Source organism: Bos javanicus, chromosome 8, assembly GCF_032452875.1.
Source record: "Bos javanicus breed banteng chromosome 8, ARS-OSU_banteng_1.0, whole genome shotgun sequence".
NCBI lineage: Eukaryota > Metazoa > Chordata > Mammalia > Artiodactyla > Bovidae > Bos > Bos javanicus.
Genome location: NC_083875.1, coordinates 113,405,364 through 113,428,304, shown reverse-complemented (window position 1 = coordinate 113,428,304; position 22,941 = coordinate 113,405,364). Strand labels below are relative to the sequence as shown.

Below are 22,941 nucleotides of genomic sequence, written 5' to 3'. Positions count from 1 at the left end.
TGTTCATTTCCAAGGCAAACCATTCAATCTCACCGTAATCCAAGCCTATGCCCCAACCAGTAACGCTGAAGAAGCTGAAGTTGAATGGTTCTATGAAGACCTACAAGACCTTTTAGAACTAACACCCAAAAAAGATGTCTTTTTCATTATAGGGGACTGGAATGCAAAAGTAGGAAGTCAAGAAACACCCAGGGTAACAGGCAAATTTGGCCTTGGAGTACGGAATGAAGCAGGGCAAAGGCTAATAGAGTTCTGCCAAGAGAACGCACTGGTCATAGCAAACACCCTCTTCCAACAACACAAGAGAAGACTCTACACATGGACATCACCAGATGGTCAACACCAAAATCAGATTGATTATATTCCTTGCAGCCAAAGATGGAGAAGCTCTATATAGTCAGCAAAAACAAGACCAGGAGCTGACTGGGGCTTAGATCATGAACTCATTATTGCCAAATTCAGACTTAAATTGAAGAAAGTAGGGAAAACCACTAGACCATTCAGGTATGACCTAAATCAAATCCCTTATGATTATACAGTGGAAGTGAGAAATAGATTTAAGGGACTAGATCTGATAGACAGAGTGCCTGATGAACTATGGATGGAGGGTCATGACATTGTACAGGAGACAGGGATCAAGACCATCCCCATGGAAAAGAAATGCAAAAAAGCAAAATGGCTGTATGAGGAGGCCTTACAAATAGCTGTGAAAAGAAGAGAAGCGAAAAGCAAAGGAGAAAAGGAAAGATATAAGCATCTGAATGCAGAGTTCCAAAGAATAGCAAGGAGAGATAAGAAAGCCTTCCTCAGCGATCACTGCAAAGAAATTACATGTTAAGAAAGCTGGGAAAAAAAAAAAAAAAGAAGCTAGCAAAACAGTCATGGAGGTTGATTTTAACCTCCAGACCAACCACAGACCTCTGGTTAAAAAAAGAAAATATGAAAAACAAAATCAAGACAGTAATTTAGCATTTTAAAAACATTTATTTAGAGACAAAGGAACCATATCAACATAACTTTATTCTACTGCTACATATGAATGAGCGTCACCAAAGAAGTAAAGCTAACAGATGTCATCTTTTTTAATGCATAGTTGAATTTCTTTGAAATTCTTTATAATGTTTCATACATATATAATTTTTGATGATGCAGAGATAATTTTTAGGGATTACTATTCTAGTCAATATCTCCAACTCCAAGTATTACTTAATATACTATTTAAGCTGATTTATTCTTTTCTAGTCATTTTGCAAATATATGAAGTGGTATTCATACCCTAATCCTTAGATTCTCAAGATACAATCAAGTCACCATACACACAGCCAAATCAAAGGTTTAGTGTATGTTTGAAAATGAACACAAGAAAAATGTGATATTAACTATTAAATAGTATATGTGATAAAAAATCAATGGAAAGTAAAGATATGTAAGCTAACCACACACACACACATATATATATTTATATAACCAAAATCTTTTACATACTGGATAAAAGTTTATGGAATGAACAGAGGTGGTGTCTTTACATTTATACTAAACATTATTTAACTGAATAGTAATTCCCTCCAGTGTAGAACTAATTTTTTTGTAATTCTCAAAGAACAAAATAATATAAACTTTAATTCATAGTAACATAGTTGGCTGGAAAAATGCCAGTTCGGCCTCGAAGCTTTCCTTCCCACCAATCGAAATGTGAATCTGTTTTTGATATAACTGTGATTCTGTCTCCAGCTTGAAAATTCAAATCTCCTGGCTGTTGTCCTTCAAAAGAATATAGTGCTGTCACTTCTATGGGTTGGTTTGAATTGCCTAAAACAAGAAAAAAATATTTATTCACATTTTTATGAGAAAGACAGGAAGCATGTGTAGGGAAGAGATAAATCAGCAACTCAGGGCTTGAGGTTCTAGTGTGGGAGGCCAGCAGAGCCCAGAGCACACGGTCTGCGTGACTTTTCGTCACATGGTTAACCTTATGTTTTTCTTCGTAAACAGCAAATATTTGGTAATAACATTTCCTAAATTACACAAGTCAAACTGTACATTATTATATACTTAAATATGTGTCTGGCAAATATCTGTGGTTATAACTGCTTAAATTTTGTCCAGTCTATAAGATAATATTATTACGTTTTCCCTATTTTAATAGAATAGTCATGGTAGTTTCAATGAATTACACTATTAGGTAAAAGCTGATATTTTATACAAGACTCAATTTAAGAACCATGCTCTGTGGTCACTGATAATGTGGATTAAGCTCAGACGCATGTGCTGTTTCATCAGTAGACACTTACTTCCCTCTAGGCTTTTTTGGCTGTTTTTATTTCTATACTTGATCCTTTCTTTCAAAAGGGAGATGAAATTCAAATTAGCACATCAAGAAGCATGTCTACATATATGTGACCAGAACTTCAACAAGTATTCAGAAAAAATACCTTGAGGACTGAGTGGGTAACATGAGTAAAAGACATTAACATTATAAATTGTATCGAATCGTAAGAGATTTAGAACCAGATATTTACTGTGTACTCAGCACATGGAATCTGGTGTTTCCATGTTTCATATAATTTTGTGCACGAATTAGGCAGTTAAATGCTTGTTAAACGCATCTTAGTACAGATATACTGAAAGCGTATATAACCAAATTCTAAATCTAGTTACTTGCTTGAATCTATAATACTATAATCATAAAAAATAAAGTGACCTTGACCTATTAGTAAGAAATGAAAATAGTCAACACTCTAATAAAATTACATTTACTGAAGCACTGAATTTGTATCTCACACAAGACGGTGCTACAGTTCTTTTAATACAGCATGTACCATGTACTTGAATTCTCCTAAAGAAATAACTTTAATAATACTTAACATAATTATATTAGTGATATTGCTGGTATAGTTTTCTATAAAGCAGAGAAGGTCTATGTATTTTTATATTTTATACTGTATTTACTTTTAACTTATTACTTTAAAGAAATAAAAGTGTGTCATGAAAGAATAAAGTTTTGATACAGTCTGGATAAAATCAAAGCAGTCACATGACTGTGAACGTATACGAATGGTCGTCACTGGGCTCTATGAAAACTGGCTCTGGCGCTGCACCGAGGGGACGCGCGGAGAGCCCTCGTGACAGCCTCACTGTGGTCGGAGAGAGAGAGCAAGCTGGTGCCCAAGAAAAAGTCACTCTGAAGATGATTGTATCAATAACCATATCCACGACTTCCATACATAAAGCTCAGTTTCAACATACCACACGTAATTAACGAAAGCCCTCACTAACTCCTCCTCCCCCTTCTTGTCTCCCAAACATTGTGGATAACAGAGGCAAGTAAAAAGAGTGCCTGTGAATATGAGGGAATGTTCTGGAAGCTACAGCCACCTTAGCTGCAGTACGTGCACACACCTGTAGCACTACTTACACAATTCGGGATGCACGGGATGGTGAACACCATGATAGCAGGTGGCGTTCCATGTGGGTAAGTGGAGCGGCTGCGGGCCCTTGAGCCAGGCACTGTGATGAACACACTTGCTCCTCACTTCCAGGGAGGGAGCTCTCACCCCACTCCCCAGAATATGAACCCGAGACCTGCAAATGTTAAGTGATCTGCCCAGGGGGTGAGATTTGAATCTCGTAAACCTGTATCCAGGCAATCTTAATCACTACTGAGATTAAGCCACAGGGTCTTCAGCAACCATAGGAGTCTTAAATTCAATAGATTGAACTTGGATTCATCAGTACATTTTACCTTCTTAAAAAATTATTGTATTTTCAATGGAAGGATAATTGCTTTATAGTATGCCATGATCTTAGGTTCCTGAATGTTGAGTTTTAAGCCAGCTTTTTCACTCTCCTCTTTCAACTTCATCAAGAGGCTCTTCAGTTTCTCTTTGCTTTCTGCCATCAGAGTGGTATCATCTGCATATCTGAGGTTACTGATATTTCTCCCTGCAATCTTTTTTTTTTTTTTCCCCTGCAATCTTGATTCCAGCTTGTGCTTCATCCAGCCCAGCATTTCGCATGATGAACTCTGCATATAAGTTAAATAAGCAGGGTGACAATATACAGCCTAGACATACTCCTTTCCCAGTTTGGAACCAGTCCATTGTTCCATGTCCAGTTCTAACTGTTGCTTCTTGACCTGCATACAGATTTCACAGGAAGCAGGTAAGGTGGTCTGGTATTCCCATCTCTTGAAAGATTTTCCACAGTTTGTTGTGATCCACACAGTCAAAGGCTTTGGTGTAGGCAATGAAGCAGAAGTAGATATTTTCCTGGAACTCTCTTGCTTTTCCCATTACCTAACAGATGTTGGCAAATTGATCTCTGGTTCCTCTGCCTTTTCTAAATCCAGAACATTTGGAAGTTCTCGGTTCACGTACTGTTGAAGCCTTGCTTGGAGAATTTTGAGCATTACTTTGCAAGTGTGTGGTAGTCTGAACATTCTTTGGCATTGCCTTTCTTTGGGTTTGAAATGAAAACTGACCTTTTCCAGTCCTGTGGCCACTGCTGAGTTTTACAAATTTACTGGCATATTGAGTGCAGCACTTTACCAGCATCACCTTTTAGGATTTGAAATAGCTCAACTGGAATTCCACCACCTCCACTAGCTTTGTTCATAGTGATGCTTCCTAAGGCCCACTTGACTTTACATTCCAGAATGTCTGGCTCTAGGTGAGTGATCAAACCATCGTGGTTATCTGGGTCATTAAGATGTTTGTTTTTTGTATAGTTCTTCTGTGTATTCCGGGCTTCCCTTGTGGCTCAGATGGTAAAGCATCTTCCTACAATGCGGGAGACCCGGGTTCGATCCCTGGGTCAGGAAGTTCCCCTGGAGAAGGAAATGGAAACCCACTCCAGTACTCTTGCCTGGAAAATCCCATGGACGGAAGAGCCCGGTAGGCTACAGTCCATGGGGTCGCAAAGAGTCGGACACAGCTGAGCAACTCCACTTCACTTCACTTCACTTCTGTGTATTCTTGCCACCTTTCATAATACCTTCTGCTTCTGTTAGGTCCATACCATTTGTCCTTTATTGAGCCCATCTTTGCATGAAATGTTCCCTTGGTATTTCTAATTTTCTTGAAGAGATCTATAGTCTTTACAATTCTATTGTTTTCCTCTATTTCTTTGCACTGATCACTGAGGAAGGCTTTCTTATCTCTCCCTGTTATTCTTTGGAACTCTGCATTCAAATAGGTTTATCTTTCCTTTTCTCCTTTGCCTTTTGCTTCTCTTCTTTCCTCAGCTATTTGTAAGGTCTCCTCAGACATCCATTTGCCTTTCATTTTCTTGGGAATGTTTTTGATCACCGCTTCCTGTACAATGTCATGAACCTCTATCCATAGTTCTTCAGGCACTCTATCAGATCTAATCCCTTGAATCTATTTGTCACTTCCGCTTATCATTAAAAGGGGTTTGATTTAGGTCATACACAAATGGTCTAGTGGTTTTCCCCACTTTCTTCAATTTAAGTCTGAATTTTGCAATAAGCAGTTCATGATCTGAGCCGCAGTCAGCTCCTGGTCTTGTTTTTGCTGACTGTATAGAGCTTCTCCAATTTGGCTGCAAAGAATATAATCAATCTGATTTTGGTATTGACCATCTGGTGATGTCCATGTATAGAGTCATCTCTTGTGTTGTTGGAAGAGGGTGTTTGCTATGACCAGTGTGTTCTCTTGCCAAAACTCTGTTAGCCTTTGCCTTTCATTTTGTACTCTAAGACCAAACTTACCTGTTACTCCAGGTATTACTTTTGCTTTCCAGTCCCCTATAAAGAAAAGGACTTTTTTTTTTTTTTTTTGGTGTTAGTTCTAGAAAGTCTTATAGGTCTTCATAGGACTGTTCAGCTTCTTCAGCATTAGTGGCTGGGGCATAGACTTCGATTACTATGATACTCAATGCTTTGCCTTGGAAATGAACCAAGATCATTCTGTTGCTTTTGAGATGGCCCCCAAGTACTGCATTTCAGACTCTTTTGTTGACTATGGTGGCTATTCCTTTTCTTCTAAGGGATTCCTGCCCACAGTAGTAGATATAATGGTCATCTGAATTAAATTCGCCCATTCCAGCCCATTTCAGTTCACTGATTCCTGGAACGTCCATGTTCACTCTTGTCATCTGTTTGCTTCCAATTCACCCTGATTCATGGACCTAGCATTCCAGGTTCCTGTGCACTACTGTTTTTACAGCATCGGACTTTACTTTCACCACCAGCCACACCCACAACAGGGCACTGTCTTCACTTTGGCTCAGCCTCCTCATTCCTTCTGGAGCTAGTTCTCCACTCTTCTCCAGCAGCATATTGGGCACCTACCGACCTGGGGAGTTCATCTTTCAGTGTCCTATCTTTTTGTCTTTTCATACTGTTCATGGGGTTCTCAAGGCAAGAATATTGAAGTGTTTGCCATTCCCTTCTCCAGTGGACCACATTTTGTCAGAACTCTCCACCATGACCTGTCCCTCTTGGGTGGCCCCACACAGCATGGCTCACAGTTTCAATGAGTTAGACCAGGCTGTGGTCCATGTGCTCAGTTTGGGTAGTTTTCTGTGACTGTGGTTTTCAGTCTGTCTGCCCTCTAAGAGACTTGTGGAAGTGTCCTGATGGGAGGGACTGGCTGTGGGGAAAACTGGGAGGCCAAGCTTAGTAAATCTTTAATCCAGTTTCTGGCTGATGGGTGGGGCTGTGTTCCCTCCCTGTAGTTTAGTTAGGCAAACTATCTTCCTGAGTCACTGAGTTATCCAGACTGTACAAATAATAGGAATATCTATTGCTGATGATCCCTGAATTTGTTCTTAGCAGTTTTAGAAATATATTTTATAATGAATAATTAGAGGAAGAAAGATATTATGACCTTAAGAAAAGACAGAAGGGATTGCAGACCAGATTCAATCTTTGCCCCTCCCCCCGCTGGAGGTTGTCTAACTGCCTCTGAATTGCAGTTTCCAAATAAGATGAAGATAAAACAGTAACAGGAAAAACGGGTCTCAGGGCCAAGCAGGGGTTCTGAGCCAACAGAGGACAAGGCGGCGCTGCTGGGTGGGAGGAGGCTGGCGCTCTGCGTCCCTCCTGGCATCCACTCTGCACAGAGATGAAGCAGAGAGGGAGGGGCCGCTGCTGGCAGAGCTGGTGAAGGGTGTGGGCAGGACAGGCAGACAGAGGTGTGCCAATTCCTCACCCACTCACCAGTCAGGCAATCCCTCTATTTTAGGAGGGTGCAGAAGGGTCTTGAGTTGAGGGCTTGTTGGGAAAGTTCATCCATGGGAAACAAAGGACAGAGGTGGCCTGGGTGAGAGCAGGCGCCCCCAGCAGGGACCAGTCCATGTGCTGGCTTTCTCTTCAACGAGCTCAAAATGACTTACAGTTCCGCTTTACTGTAAATAGTAGGGACGGCTTCCATAGGAGAAGTTTAATGTCCACAACGTAATCCATTAGAAGAGGCCAGCCAAGAGGGTCCCTGGAGCGCAGGGAAGTAAGGCCCACAGGGCCACCCAAACAGCCAGTGTCCACACACAGGCGCCTTCCCTGCTGAGGACACGCGCCTTCAAGACCTACATTCCTACACTTCAAAACAATCTGGAGGATCTTTGAAGCAATTGACTATTTTGTATCCAAATATTCAAGTTTATTCAAATAGAAGTTATTTTTCTCTCCCAAATCAGGGCCACACTTAACAGGAAACAGATTACAGTCAGCTTTGGTGACTGGCAGCTGCTCTGAGCTCAGAATTAGCAAGTCTGCGTCCACAGGATGCCACTTCTCAGTGGAGCCTGCATAATGTGACCCATATGACATCGACACATCTGGCCCCAGACATGACTCGGAACAATCTCAGACCTTGGAAGGTCTCCTCCAAGACGCACTAGACGTGGCGCCGTGATGAGCCGGGCAGCTGACTCGATCCTGGCACCCACATGCCCCAGGATACGGGTGGTATCCACAACCCTTGGTGACCGCGATCTCTCTACAGGAGTGTGAGTGAGCTGGATGGGGCCACCAGGAGAGGTCATGAGACCCGCAATTCTCAAACAGCAAAGTCAAAAGATGAAGGGCATCCGTGGTTGTCACACTCAGGGAGGGGGCATTACTGGCATCGAGTGGGCCTAGTCCTCAGGCACACACAGCTCAGGACAGCCCCATGGCAGAGAACTGTGCACCAGGCCCAGAGGGCCCCTGCCAGTCAGAGGGTGGACAGGGGGCGGTGATGGATGCTGACCAAGGAGGTTCGGACCGCCAGGTATGAAAACCTCAGTAAACAGGGCTATGGATGCTCATCCCCTGTTTTACCGTGAGGCCAGAAGACTTGGTAGCAGGAGCTTCCAAAGGTTCGAAGCAAAAGCACACACCACCTGGAGAACCATCGCTGTGCCCACGCAGCGTGGGCAGGCCCAGGAGAGCCAGCCCAGGCAGCCAGGAGTCCTGCTCAGACGGGTTTTCAACTCAAGCCTCAGGACCAAGGAGTCACAGGGCTGGGACTTTTCTCTGCAAGGCTGATAGACTGGCATAAGGAAGTCCTTAGTAAGAGTTTAACTGGTTTCACACAGCAATGTAAAGTAAGCTTTATTTTTAAAATAGACTTTAAATCTTTCCTTGCATTTTCTTTTTTAAAATCCCTTATATTTTGAGAAAGTACTAAAATAAATTAATATTAACTTATTACCTACTGTTTGAAACACTTAGCTTGTGCTACCCTCAAATATAAAAGCAAAACCCAACCAAGCGACCAACCATGGGAAGTAAAGTGTGTGGAACACACAGCCAGAGAATAAAAGTACGGGTGTGAAGTCTGAGCCTCTGTCCCCAGATCCCACGTAGGGTTTTGTTTCTTATCTTCCCTCATTGCTTTTTAAGAGATACTTCTAATATTTATCAGGCACTTAGACTACAAGTGCAGACTTTAGAGGGATCTGAGAAAAGACACGCTAATCCCCAGAGTCACACTGCCAACGCCACTTCTACTCCGCTGTAGTCAAGGCCCCTAACCCCTCAGGGCCCAGTGGCCCTTTCCCAAGTGGGTCCAGTCTATCTGCTGACCTCATCAAGTTTGATCAGTCCAATTGTGCAGAGTATGTTTTAAATGAAGTGCTTCTCAAAGTAACGTGAATATCCTATAAATGAAATAAGAGGTACTGATATTTTCACAACCTGCCAGATTGGTTAGAAGGTTTGTGATTATAAGATGGTTACAAATCTTTTTAAAACAGACATATTTTTACTTACCAACTCTCTCACGATAGCTGGAAAGTTCAGGATACAGATTATATTCGTTTCTGCTACCTGCAAAAAGTAAATAGATACATAAGAGAGAAACATTTAGAAAATTTATTAGTATATAGTATATAAGATAACCAGGGCTTCTCTGGTGGCTCAGATGGTAAAGCGTCTGCCCACAACGCTGGAGACCCAGGTTTGATCCCTGGGTTGGGAAGATCCCCTGGTGAAGGAAATAGCAACCCACTCCAGTATTCTTGTCTGGAAAATCCCCATGAACAGAGGACCCTGGTAGTCTACAGTCCATGGGGTCGCAAAGAGTCCAACACGACTGAGTGACTTCACGCACATATAAGATACCCAAGAATGCCAAATACTGTTCTTGATAAGCAGATATTTTAAATCACTCAAGTTGATCGAAATATAATTATTTTATCCTCTTTCAATCAAAAGGAATATCTGAATATACACAGAAAACAGACCAAACGCAAGGCAGACAGTGAATGTCTAATACCTATGACCACGTGCGCAGAAACTACAACTCACGGCATCGCGATCACACGCTCACAGAGAACACATACATCTTCTTCCAAAACTACCAGAATAATAAAATTTGCAATCACCAAGCCAGTGGTTTTCAGTCTTGCTTGTTTAACATCTAGTTTTTAAAGAAGTATTTATATGTATATTTTTAAACTGATACCTGAAATTGTTAAATGTAAGATTAAGGATGTATTTTTAGCATATTTTAATGTCAATTACTTAAAATTCATATCACTCCCTTTTTGGATACAAGGATCTAAATATGATAGTGATCTGAACCCATCACCATTCATAAAGAAAATCAACAAGATGTTTTTAATAGTCAGAAATTATATACTGTTCATTTTTAATCTTTATTTATTTATTATTTTTAATCTTTAAATCATATTTTCATTTCATTTGTTCCAAAGATTTTTGACCAGTGTATTATATTGTACTTTTAACTGTGGCGTTGGAGAAGAACTCTTGAGAGTTCCTTGGACTGCAAGGAGATCCAACCAGTCCATCCTAAAGGAAATCAGTCCTGAATATTCATTTGAAGGACTGATGTTGAAGCTGAAACTCCAATACTTTGGCCACCTGATGCAAAGAGCTGACTCATTTGAAAAGACCCTGATCCAGGGAAAGATTGAAGGTGTGAGGAGAAGGGGACAACAGAGGATGAGATGGCTGGATGGCATCACTGACTCAATGGACATGAGTTTGAGTAAACTCGGGTAGTTGGTGATGGACAGGGAGGCCTGGTGTGCTGCAGTCTATGGGGTCGCAAAGAGTCAGAAACGACTGAGCGACTGAACTGAACTGAACTTATGCAAATTTCTACAACAAGAATTTATACATAAATTTTATTTTAAAAATTTTATTTTACATAACACAATCATCTATTTAATAATTTCTTATAGATTGAGTTATCATGATTATTATAAGCACACATTGATCAAAACCTTAAAAATATTATAAATTCATTAATTTACTAAACATTAAAGTGTTACTTGAAATGTATTTCAACAGGTGGACTAGACTTTTAAAAATTGGTTCATATACACCATTCAGTTCACTTAAGTTGCTCAGTCGTGACCGATTCTTTGTGACCCCATGGATTGCAGCAGCTTCACGCATTGGAGAAGGAAATGGCAACCCACTTCAGTATTCTTGCCTGGAGAGTCCCAGGGATGGGGGAGCCTGGTGGGCTGCCGTCTATGGGGTCGCACAGAGTCGGACACGACTGAAGTGACTTAGCAGCAGCAGCAGCAGCAGGCTTACTCAAACTCATGTGCATCAAAACAGTGATACTATCCAATCATCTCATCCTTGTCCTCCCCTTCTCCTCCTGCCTTCTTCAATCTTTCACAGCATCAGGGTCTTTTCTAATGAGTCAGTTCTTCGCATCAGGTGGCCAAAGTACTGGAGTTTCAGCTTCAGCACCAGTCTTTCCAATGAATATTCAGGACTGATTTCCTTTAGGGTCAACTGGTTTGATCTCCTGGCAGTCCAAGGGACTCTCAAGAGTCTTCTCCAACACCACAGTTCAAAAGTATCAATTCTTTGGTGCTCAGCTTTTTGTATGGTCCAACTATCACATCCATACAAGACTACTGGAAAAAAACCTAGCTTTGACTATATGAACCTTTGTTGGCAAAGTAATGTCTCTACTTTTTAATACACTATCTAGGTTGCTCATAGCTTTTCTTCCAAGGAGCAAGCATCTTTTAGTTTCATGGCTGCAGTCACCATCTGCAGTGATTTTGGAACCCAAGAAAATAAAATCCCTCACTGTTTCCATTGTTTCCCCATCCATTTGCCATGATGTGATGCGACTGGATGTCATGATCTTAGTTTTCTGAATACTGAGTTTTAATCCAGCTTTTTTACTCTCCTCTTTCACTTTCATCAAGAGGCTCTTTAGTTCCTCTTTGATTTCTGCCCTATGGTTGGTGTCATCTGCATATCTGAGATTGATATTGATATTTCTCCTGGAAATCATGATTCCAGTTTGTGCTTCATCCAGTCTGGCATTTCACATGATGTACTCTGTCCATAGGTTAAATAAATAGGGTGACAATATACAGCCCTGACATACTGCTATCCCATTTGGAACCAGTCCGTTGTTCGAAGTCTGGTTGTAACTATTGCTTCTTGACTTGCATATGGATTTTTCAGGAGACAGGTAAGGCGGTCTGGTATTCCCATCTCTTGAAGGATTTTCCAAAGTTTGTTGTGATCCACACAGTCAAAGGCTTTAGCACAGTCAATGAAGCAGAAGTAGACATTTTCCTGGAACTCTCTTGCTTTTCCTGTGACCCAACGGATGTTGGCAATTTGATCTCTGGTTCCTCTGCCTTTTATAAATCCAGCTTGAACATCTGGAAGTTCTCAGTTCACATACTACTGCAGCCTAACTTGGAGAATTTTGAGCATTACTTTACTAGCATGGGAGATGAGTGCAAATGTACGGTAGTTTGAGCATTCTTTGGCATTGCCTTTCTTTGGGATTGGAATGAAAACTGACCTTTTCCAGTCCTGTGGCCACTGCTGAGTGTTCCAAATTTGCTGGCATATTGAGTGCAGCACTTTCACAGCATCATCTTTCAGGATTTGAAATAGCTCAGCTGGAATTCCATCACCTCCACTAGCTTTGTTCATAGTGATGCTTCTTAAGGCCCACTTGACTTTGAACTCCAGGATGTCTGGTTCTAGGTGAGTGATCACACCACTGGGGTTATCTGGGTCATTAATATGTTTTTTGTATAGTTCTTATGTGTATTCTTGACACCTCTTCTTAATACCTTCCGCTTTTGTTCGGTCCATACCATTTGTCCTTTATTGAGCCCATCTTTGCATGAAATGTTCCCTTGGTACCTCTAATTTTCTTGAAGAGATCTCTGGTCTTTCACATTCTATTGTTTTCCTCTATTTCTTTGCTTTGATCACTGAGGAAGGTTTTCTTTTCTCTCCTGACTATTCTTTGGAACTCTGTATTCAGATGGGTATATCTTTCCTTTTCTCCTTTGCCCTTTACTTCTCTTCTTTTCTCAGCTACTTGTAAGACCTCCTCAGACAATCACTTTGCCTTCATTTTTCTTGAAGATGGTTTTGATCATCACCTCCTCTACAATGTCACAAACCTCCATCCATAGTTCTTCAGGCACTCTGTCTATCAGATCTAATTCCTTGATCTATTTGTCACTTTCACTGTATATCGTAAGGGATTTTATTTAGGTCATACCTGAATTTAGGTCATACGCCGAGGATAACTATTATTTATGGAATGACATAGCTTCAACATAAAATTGTATCTCAGTGTTCTTTTTTAAAGATATCAATGCTAATAAAGATGGTTTTTAGAAAAACTAGAGAGGGCAAGAAAGATATTTTGTAAGAATGTGACAGAATTTTTTATTTCCCTTCTTAGATAGAGGTAAAAAAATTCTCATAATAGAGATCTATCATCAAAACAATAGCAATAATAAAATGTCACTTATTAATTAATAAACTATTACTACTATAATTTTTATTTTGATGATAGCTATGTGATTTTATAAATAATTAATATATAATAATAATATTAATTACTATTCTTATTGTAAATTCAGATAACAGTCCATTAGGTCTCCATTCACCTTTGTTGAAAGCGACAAAAAATGTAATTCATCTAATTTACAAAATTATTTACTGTTCATCAGACTTACCAACTACACTAATATCAACTTTCATATTTCAAATTGTATCACTGTCCTTACATTTTGGGGACAATGTTGTAGTAGTATTAATAAGATAGACTGGAGTTTGCTTTTCTTATTCAAGTGTGAAAAAAACTACTGTGAAAGAATAGAAGACAAAGAAGGCAACATGTACATCATGTTCTCAACAAAGAACACGAGTGGAAACCAGCCATCTGTAAACTGTATCTTAAATTACCTGTGCCCAGAAGCGCTTTCTCAATCTCTGTGTGCCCTTAGGGCTTCCCTGGTGGCTCTGTTGGTAAAGAATCTGTCTGCAATGCAGGAGACCCAAGTTCGACCCCTGGGTCAGGAAGATACTCTGGAGAAGGGCATGGCAACCCACTCCAGTATTCTTGCCAGGAGAATTCCATGGACAGAGGAGCCTGGTGGGCAACAGTCCACGGGGTCACAGAGTTGGACACTACTGAGGGAGTAAGCACATGCTTTCCTCATCTCTGTGTACCCCTTAAGGACAGAGGTGCATCAGTGTGAAGGCCTCTGGCCTAAGAAGTTTATGAATACAAAAATACAGAAATAAGCATTGGCAAGGCGGGGAAGAGGGAACAAATATCAGAGAATCTATTTTAAAAAACTGATGAGAAGTAAGAGATTTTGGGTAGGTGACCATATACAAGACAAAAGATGTACAAATTAAGGCTTTCTCAACTATTAAAAGAAGCGCTCTGAAAATAAATGGTAAAGCGTCTTGCACTCAACACAGCAAAACAAAATTACAAAGTACTTAGAAATAAATTTAACAAGAAAGGCACAGAAACCATGAAATCTTAGGAAAGACATAATATCTCTACAAATGGAAAGAGTAAAATAGGAAGATTATCATACAAATGCCAAATTTATTTGTCTATATATATAATGTTACTGTAATTAATATTAAAAAATCATAGAGTTCATATAAGTACATAACATTACTTTAACCAGAACTGCATATTGGTACTTGACAGGAGTACTGGTAAAATGCTCTTAATTAACTGAGGAGTAAGTATCTAGTAACTGCAAGAATGAAATACTTCAAGAAAACCTAGGACACTATGAAGGCAATGTACAGGAGAGAAGACCCTAACCACGCTGAAACACTGATGCTTTCAAACTGTGGTGCCGGAAAAGACCTTGAGGGTCCTTGGACAGCAAGGAGATCAAACCGGTCAATCCTAAAGGAAGTCAACCCTGAATACTCATTGGAAGGACTGGTGCTGAAGTTGAAGGGCTGACTCACTGGAAAAGACCCTGAGGCTGGGAATGACTGGAGGCAAAAGGAGCAGGGCATGACAGAGGATGAGATGGTTAGATAGCATCACTGACTCAATGGACATGAACTTGAGCAAACTACAGGAGATATGGAGGGTACAGAGCCCGGCGCGCTGCAGTCCATGGGGCTGCAAAGAGCTGACATGGCTTAGCGACTGAGTAACAACAACTCCAACGTACAAAATCTGTAAGAAATAAGTGACAGATACCTTTACATAAATGTTAAAACGTTGACATATGAAAGTTTATATATCAACTTTTATATTTCATATATATTATGAACCACATGAAAACTGAGATCAACAAACAATACCTCTAGAGAAATAAACTGTCATCCAAATGAGAAACCCCTTAATATACAAAACACTCATACAAGTTGAAAATGCAACAAGTATTCCAAGAGAAAAAAATTAACCAATTAAATAGAGACTTTTAAGATAAGACTAAATTCCAAATACCAGCAATAAGATGAAAAAAGTGTTTAAATCACGAATAGGGACAAACACAGTCACTTAACAAGGAAATCTAACCCACTGTCAGACTAGTAAACACTTCAGGACACTCCAACACTACCAGTGACGAGGGATGCCTGTGAGGCGAGTTGCGGTAGAGTGTGCACAGTAGGGAGTGTAGGTGCCTGATGAGGTGTACACAGTAGGGACGGTAGGTGTGTGATAGGAGTGTGCACAGTAGGGAGTGCAGGTGTCGGATAGGGGTATACACAGTACGGCGTGTAGATGTTTGATAGGGGTGTACACAGTAGGGCATGTAGGTGTCTGATGGGGTGTACACAGTAGGGCCTGTAGATGTTTGATTGGGGTGTACAAAGTAGGGAGTGTAGGGGTCTGATAGGAGTGTACACAGTAGGGAGTGTAGGTGCCTGATGGGGTGACCCAGTAGGGAGTGTAGGTGTCTGATGGGGTGACACAGTAGGGCCTGTAGGTATCTGAGTGGGATGTACACAGTAGGGCCTGTAGGTATCTGAGTGGGGTGTACACAGTAGGGCCTGTAGGTATCTGAGTGGGGTATACACAGTAGGGAGTGTAGGTGTCTGATAGGCGTGTGCACAGTAGGGAGTGTAGGGGTCTGATAGGAGTGTGCACAGTAGGGAGTGTAGGTCTCTGATAGGCGTGCGCATGGTGGGAGTGTAGGTCGTGGGTAATGGCTGACAGGACTGCAGTAGTAAAAACTTTAAAAGTCAATCTACCAAATCTCTTACAAATTTACAAATACATCCTTTCACCTACCATGTCTTCCTGGAAATTATCTTAAAATTTTTTCCACTATGTGGACAGCTTAAGAAATTAACTGTGACACTGCTTCACATGGAATAAAAGCTGAAAGTTAATATCTATCAGTAGGAGAGTGGCTGAATAAAAATGTCCATCTACATGATGGAATACTGAATAGCCACTACAAGGAATTAAATGAACTGAGGAGTAAGTATCCAATAATTGCAAGAACACAGTTGATTCAGGGATTTCCGTGAGATGTTGCTGAGCAAAAGGACCAAATAAATCCCACGAACAAACAAGCTGTAGGAAAGCACGAAACTGTAGCAGCACTGTTGTGAGATGACCACAAAACACTGGGCCTGCGTGTCCACACGTTTGTACACATCCTTGTGTGTGGACGACACGGAGAAAATACGGAGCAACTATAGAAACACGAGAAAAGTATTATTCCTACTGTTCCCGTGGTTTGCTGGTGTGAGTATGGAAGAGAGTGACGTGTAATTAGGACAGAGGAGAAATGGGAAAAAGGCAAGGACTCCTAAAAGAAAAAGAAAAAAATGCTTTCAAAAACCGTATTTATGAATCACATATACACTTAAATAAAATTATATATGTGAGGATATATAAGAAATTAAAAATTAAGATTTTGTTTTTTAATAAAGCACTTAGGAATAAGTCATATTTAAAATGAAAGGTTAAGAATAGATACAAATTTTAAACTTTGGTTTTATTGAATCAAAACCAGGTGTTCGCAACCAGGCATGATATGCTACATGAGAAAAGATGATGGGCATGTGAAAAAAAGAGAAATCGAGCAACAAATACTAAAGCTGAAAAAGTAAAGGGAGGAGAAGAGTGGATGGTGAATAGAGCTGCGTCTGCAGAAACGTGCCCAGGCAAGCAGGTGAGCTGGCAAGCACACTGTGAAATCAGCGAGAGCAGCCCCTGCGGGACAGGAAGCTTCCAAAGACAGAGGTCACTGCGGCAAACAGACAGAACAAGGCTGGTGCAGCAGGGGGACCCGTGACCAATGAGGCTAGATGTTAAAATACCTGCTCAGGAAGAATACGCAAGAGAAACAAACCTTCTAAGATTGTTCCATTGTTGGCTGAGAGGAGTTTCTTGAGATAAGGTAAGTAGCTTTTTAATCTACACTGACAAGTAACTGATATTGAAGACCAGCAGGATTTTTATGTAGGTATGATACAGATACCTACTCCCTCAGTGAGGAAATTTTAGAAACACTCTGTATTTTGAAGTATTCACATATAGGTCAGATTTTATGTAATCACTCCTATCTAAATTAAAAATAGATTCAATGCTCACATCTTGCTACAGAAAATAAGAGTGTAAGCAAATCAATCACCAGAACATAAATAAAAATTGACCATCCCTTTGGAGGAAGAAAGCAGCATCCCAAGAGAACAGGATACACAGCAAGTTGTGTGTGTGTTTAGGGCGTGGGGTGGGGCTCAGCGGCAAAGAACACGCCTGTCAACGTAGGAGACGCAGGAGACACAGGTTTGACCCCTGGGTTGGGAAGATCCCCTGGAGGAGGGAATGGCAACCCACTCCAGTATTCTTGCCTGGGAAACCCCACGGACAGGGGAGCATGGAGGGCTACAGTCCATGGGGTCGCAAAGAGTCAGACACGACTGAGTGACTGAGCGCACACACACACACATACACATACACACTATAAAGAAAAATAGGTCTAGTTCCTGAGGCTCTGCCTCGATGAGGTAAATTTAGACAAGCTAAAGGCATAGCCAGGAATCAGTATGAGCACCATGAGTCGGGTTTCATGCTCATTTCTCACCTGGGCATGAAAACTGGGCTCATGGATACAAAACACGGAGGGGGAGGGCAGGACCGGCTTTATGGCCTTGGCAGCACTTTGGCACTTAGAGTCCTTTGCCCAGAGATTATCATATGCTGCTGACCGTTGAATAGCATGGGTTGCACTGTGTGGGTTCACTTACAAGTGGATTTTTCCTGATAACACTGGAAAATTTGTCTGAAAAAACTCAGATGAAACACACAGCCTAGAAATATCAAAAGAAATAAGGAAAAGCTACGTGTGTCATGAATGCATGGAATTTATATAGATACTATTCTGTTTCACCATTTGCCACTGTAGGATACACACAAATCTTTTACTAGGAGCTAAAATTTATCAAAACTGATGTACATGCACACTCACACTCTCCATTTGCAGTGGAGAGAAATGTAAACAGATGTGAAGCTGCAGTATTTAGTCATAACCATATAAATGAACGTACTTATTGTACATACACGAGTACACATACTATACCCTGGAATACTTGTGTAGCCACCCCCCTGTTGCTGTGCTGAGGTGACGAGTGTTGCAAGTAACTGCCAAAGATGCTGACCTTAATCGTCTCCACGTGACGAGCTGTCTCTCCAGTCAACTGTGTATCACTATGATAAGCTCTCTTTCATGGTTCTGGTGTATTTTTCGTTGTGTTTAAAACGACACTATAAACCTTGATTAACACCAAGGGACCCATAAAAAGTACCACTAGTGCTCCCGGAAGTGCTCCCAGGAAGCAGAGAAAAGTCATTACAGCGAAAGCTGACCTGCCTGACGTGTAGAAACAGGCCTCCAACTGCACCCGCCCGCCACTCCGACAGAAGTAAATTCAGGGCAAGAACCGCTTCTAAGAGAGAAAAGGAAATCCATGAAGTTGTTGCTGCAGCTACACCAACAGGCACAGAAACACTGCACCTTCTGTGAAATCCCTTTCATCTTGTCTTGCAAATGCAGCTTTTACGCGGGTGCAATAGACTCTAATAAGATGTGAGAAAAAGCAAAGTCATTATATGACAACTTAAAGCAGAAAGAAGGTGAAGGATCCAAAACTGGAGAACTAAATGCCAGCCAAGTTTGCTTTGATAATTTTAGTAAGAAGTTGGGCTTAAGTAACATCAAGATAACAGGAGAAGCAGCTTCTGCTGACCAAGAGGCAATAGCCACATCCCAGACGTCATTAAGAAAATCATTGACAAGAAAGAATATTTGCCTGAACAAGTTTTTAATGCAGATGAAACTACCCTATTCTGGGAAAATTGCAACCAAGGGCATTTATTAGTAAGGAAGAGAAGTGAGCACCAGGATTTAAGGCAGGAAGGGACAGACAAGCTCTACTCTTCCGAGCACAGGCACTGGAGTTCATGACCAGGTCTGCCCTCCTCTATAGAACTGCTAACCCCCAGCCTAGAAGGGGAACAGATAAACACAAGCTGACAGCCTTTGGCTGTGCAAAAAGAAGGCCTGGATCATGACAACTCTTTTTCTTTTTTTGGTCCCTGACATCAGGAAGCACTGTGCCACCAAGGGACTGCCTTTTAAAGTTCTTTTGATATTGGACAATGCCCCTGGCCACCCAAGAACCCCACAAGTTCAGCTCCATGAGTAGACCACCAAGGGGTGTTGCTGGCCTCAAACACAACACCTCTATTTCAAACCTCTATATCATCAGGACTTTTAAAGGCTCACTACACACAGTACTCTACACAAAGAACTGCTGATGCTGTGGAAGAGAATGCCTAGAGCGAGAACAGTATGCGAGTCTGGAAGATTACACCACTGAAGATGCCATTTCTTATAGAAAAAGCCATGAAAGCCATCACGCCTGAAACAATAAATTCCTGCTGGAGAAAACTGTTCCAGATGTCATACATGACTTCAGAGAATTTACAATAGAGCCAATCAAGGAAATCAGGAAATAGATTGCAAATACAGCGAAATAGGTGGGGGAAGGGTGGCTGTGAAGGGTCTCAAGACATGGGTCTTGGAGACTTTCAAGAGCTAATGGACACCACATCAGAGGAATTAGCAAAAGATGACTTGATGCAGATGAGAGCTCTTGACTCAGTGCCAGACAATGAGGAAAAAGATGCAGGAGCAGTGCCAGACAAACTGACATCAGACAGTCTGGTGGAGGGCTCTGCTTACTCAAGTGAGAGTGAAAGCAGCAGTCGCTCAGTCATGTCCAACTCTCTGTGACCCCAAGGACTGCAGCCCGCCAGGCTCCTCTGCCCATGGGATTCTCCAGGCGACAATACTGGGGTGACTTGCCACGCCCTTCTCCAGGTGATCTTCCCGACCCAGGGGTCAAACCTGAGTCTCTCACATCTCCTGCATTGCCAGGCAGATTCCTTAATGCTTGAGCTACCGGGCAGCCCCTGCTTATTCAAGACTGCTTTTAAACTTCTTTTTCAACATGGATCTTGTATGATAAAAGCAAACAGTGGAAGGAGGACTGGGACCCTGTACACACATTCTTAGAGAAATGAAAAAGCAAAAAAGTCAGACAGAAATTATGATGTGTTTCCATAAAGGGACATCGAGGGTGCCTGCCTCTCTTGCCTCTCTTCCCCCCACCCCGCCCCGCTCCACTTCTGCCACCCCTGGGGCAGCAGGACCACCCCATCCTCTTCCCCCTCCTTCTCCTCAGCCTGCTCAACATGAAGATGAGGAGGAAGAAGACCTCTGTGATGATCCACCTCCACTTAATGAATAGTAAATAATCATCATGTCATTCAGTTAACAAACTTATCTGCTGTGTATGCGCATGTCCCCCTGTGAAAATCTAGTAACTGTGAGAGGTCTCTGCCATCACCAACATCGCCTAAGTGTTCACCACATAGCACACTGTGAGCAAGGCTCGTGAAGAAGTGGAAAGGCAACCACATAGGCCAAGATGAGCCACATATGATACGAAATTAACGACGCGCTAGTTTTCTCACTGTTGAGTAACTTGGCTTTCAAAGAATTACATTACTGCATAGCATGCCTCTCTCTCTCTTCTTGTAGAAACTATCAGTCTTCATCACATGTAAGTGGTTTTAAAAAAATGTATCAATGTTTCTAATATTTATTATGAATATGGCTGTAATACTGTATGCCAAAAAACTTTACAGTTCTTCATTCATCAGTATATAAGCTAAGCTACCATAAAGCAATCATATTGCTGCTTACTTTTATCAATGCATGAATCATTATATCTGTAAATGCGAATTTCTTTTTCCTATTAATTTTTTATGTTAGTATTACATATAACATTCACAGTGTTTTGTGTCACATAAGACAATATTGACACGGGTACTGACAGACAATTCATCTTGTAAACAGATGATGTAAACTTCTGGTATAAATAAATACAGTACAGTATCATCAATATATTTTCATTTCCTTATACTTTTCTTAATATTTTTTCTAGTTTACTTTATATAGGAATACAGTAGGTAACATATATGATTTATAAAATATGTGTTAATCAACTGTTTATGTTATCAGTAAGGCTTCCAGGCAGCTGTGGGCTATTAGTAAAGTTTTGGGGGAGTCAAAAGTTATATATATATATTTTTTTTTGACTTTGGCAAGAGGGGTTGGTGCCTCAGACCCTTGCATTATTCAGGGGTTCGTGGTACATCTTCCTGTAATTGCAGTTACTTTTCCACATGTCATCTCTCTGCTCCTAGAAAGTTCTTTAAAGGCAGGAGATAAGTTAGCTTCATCACTGTGCTCTTAAAAGCCATAGCACAATGCCACTTGCATAATAGTTAATCATTGTATGGAACACTGCCTACTTTACTACATTGCTATTTACTGGAAGCCTCTGCACATGAAAACCAGAATTCCAAAAGTGACTGTCATAAAAATGAGTAATGGAAAGAGGAGTAAAGGCCAAAAACCTGATGCTTTATGAATTTATTCTATTTTACAACCCTGAGCTATTTAGTAACCCTAGAAAATAGGGTTTCTATTTTGTGAAACCCTGAGCTTCCAAGAATGTATGGTAAAATCAATATTCAGAAATATAAATCTATGTGTATAAGAGAAAAACAGGTTTATTGTTTCCATTTCAAATCGGCAGAATAACAGTGTTTGGAAGAGATGCAAAAAAAAAAAAAAGAAGAAGAGGAGAGAGAAAAACTTTAAAGGTAAATCTCTGTCACTGGAAAAAGCATTTTCTGAATGAGAATAAACATTTTCACAAATGACAGGAATGACAATTAGCCTCATGTGTTTAGAAGAGGCCAAGCATTTGTTTTTTTTTTTCTCTTTAATATGCATCAGTTCTTCTATTGGACTCTAAAGCTATAACTTTTGATTTAATAATATTTCATAATTACTTAATTATAACTGTATTTGAATTGCAACAAAAACACTTACTTTGAGAGCCAGAACTCAGCTGTACTTGTGCAGATGATTGCTCTGGTCTTGACGATGGTTTTGGAGGCAATTTAGCCTGGGAAGAGCAGGAAAAATGCACATGATTTTAAAACTGTTTTTACTTAGGAGCATATGTACCGCCCCCGCCAGTGCATGTACATGCGAACGCTAGCCCCTGCACTCATTAGCAGAGCACACACGCTGCTCCCGGCCACCCCTGGTTGAACTGGACAACAGGCGGGTGACCGCAGGGGCCGAGCTTCTGCAGCCGGAAGCATCCCTCCTCCCAGCCCCGCCACTGCACAGGAGGAGACAGTGATGAGCCGAGCGGAGCTATGAACCCAGCGCAGAAGGCTCTCCGCACATCAAGGCACCAGGCCGGCAGCGGTTATTAGTATTATTAATTAGTATTATAAAGGTCTATCCTCGCAGAAAGGCAATCAAAGAAAACTGCGTTTCTTCCTGAAATTTGTATAGATGATTGTCAAGGTTTTATGACATTTTCCACAAGAACTGTATGCAAATGAAATTACAAGGGAGGTTTCGTAGGGTGTTTAGAATCGGATATGAAGGATGTGTGTGTTAGTCGCTCAGTCCCATCTGACTCTTTGTGACCCAATGGACTGTGGCCCACCAGGCTCCTCCGTCCAAGGAAATGTCCAAGCGAGAATACTGGAGGGGTAGCCATGCCCTCCTCCAGGGGGTCTTCCCTGGGTCAAGATGGAACCCAGGCCCACCGCACTGCAGGTGGATTATGGACTGAGCCAC

At 41.2% G+C, this 22,941-nt stretch overlaps 1 protein-coding gene across 5 annotated transcripts in view; it reads right to left on the bottom strand.

The window, feature by feature from the left end:
• Positions 1–964: 964 nt before the first annotated feature.
• Positions 965–22,941, bottom strand: part of SH3YL1 (SH3 and SYLF domain containing 1) — a 61,364-nt gene continuing 39,387 nt past the window's right edge. For all 5 annotated transcript variants that reach the window (XM_061426791.1, XM_061426796.1, XM_061426793.1 and 2 more), the window contains 3 exons: positions 22,174–22,249; positions 9,215–9,271; positions 965–1,809 (listed from right to left, as the gene is read on the bottom strand). In XM_061426791.1, the coding sequence (XP_061282775.1) occupies positions 1,619–1,809; positions 9,215–9,271; positions 22,174–22,249 (324 nt within the window). In that variant the 3' untranslated portion in view covers positions 965–1,618. The remainder of the gene's footprint in view (positions 1,810–9,214; positions 9,272–22,173; positions 22,250–22,941) is intronic.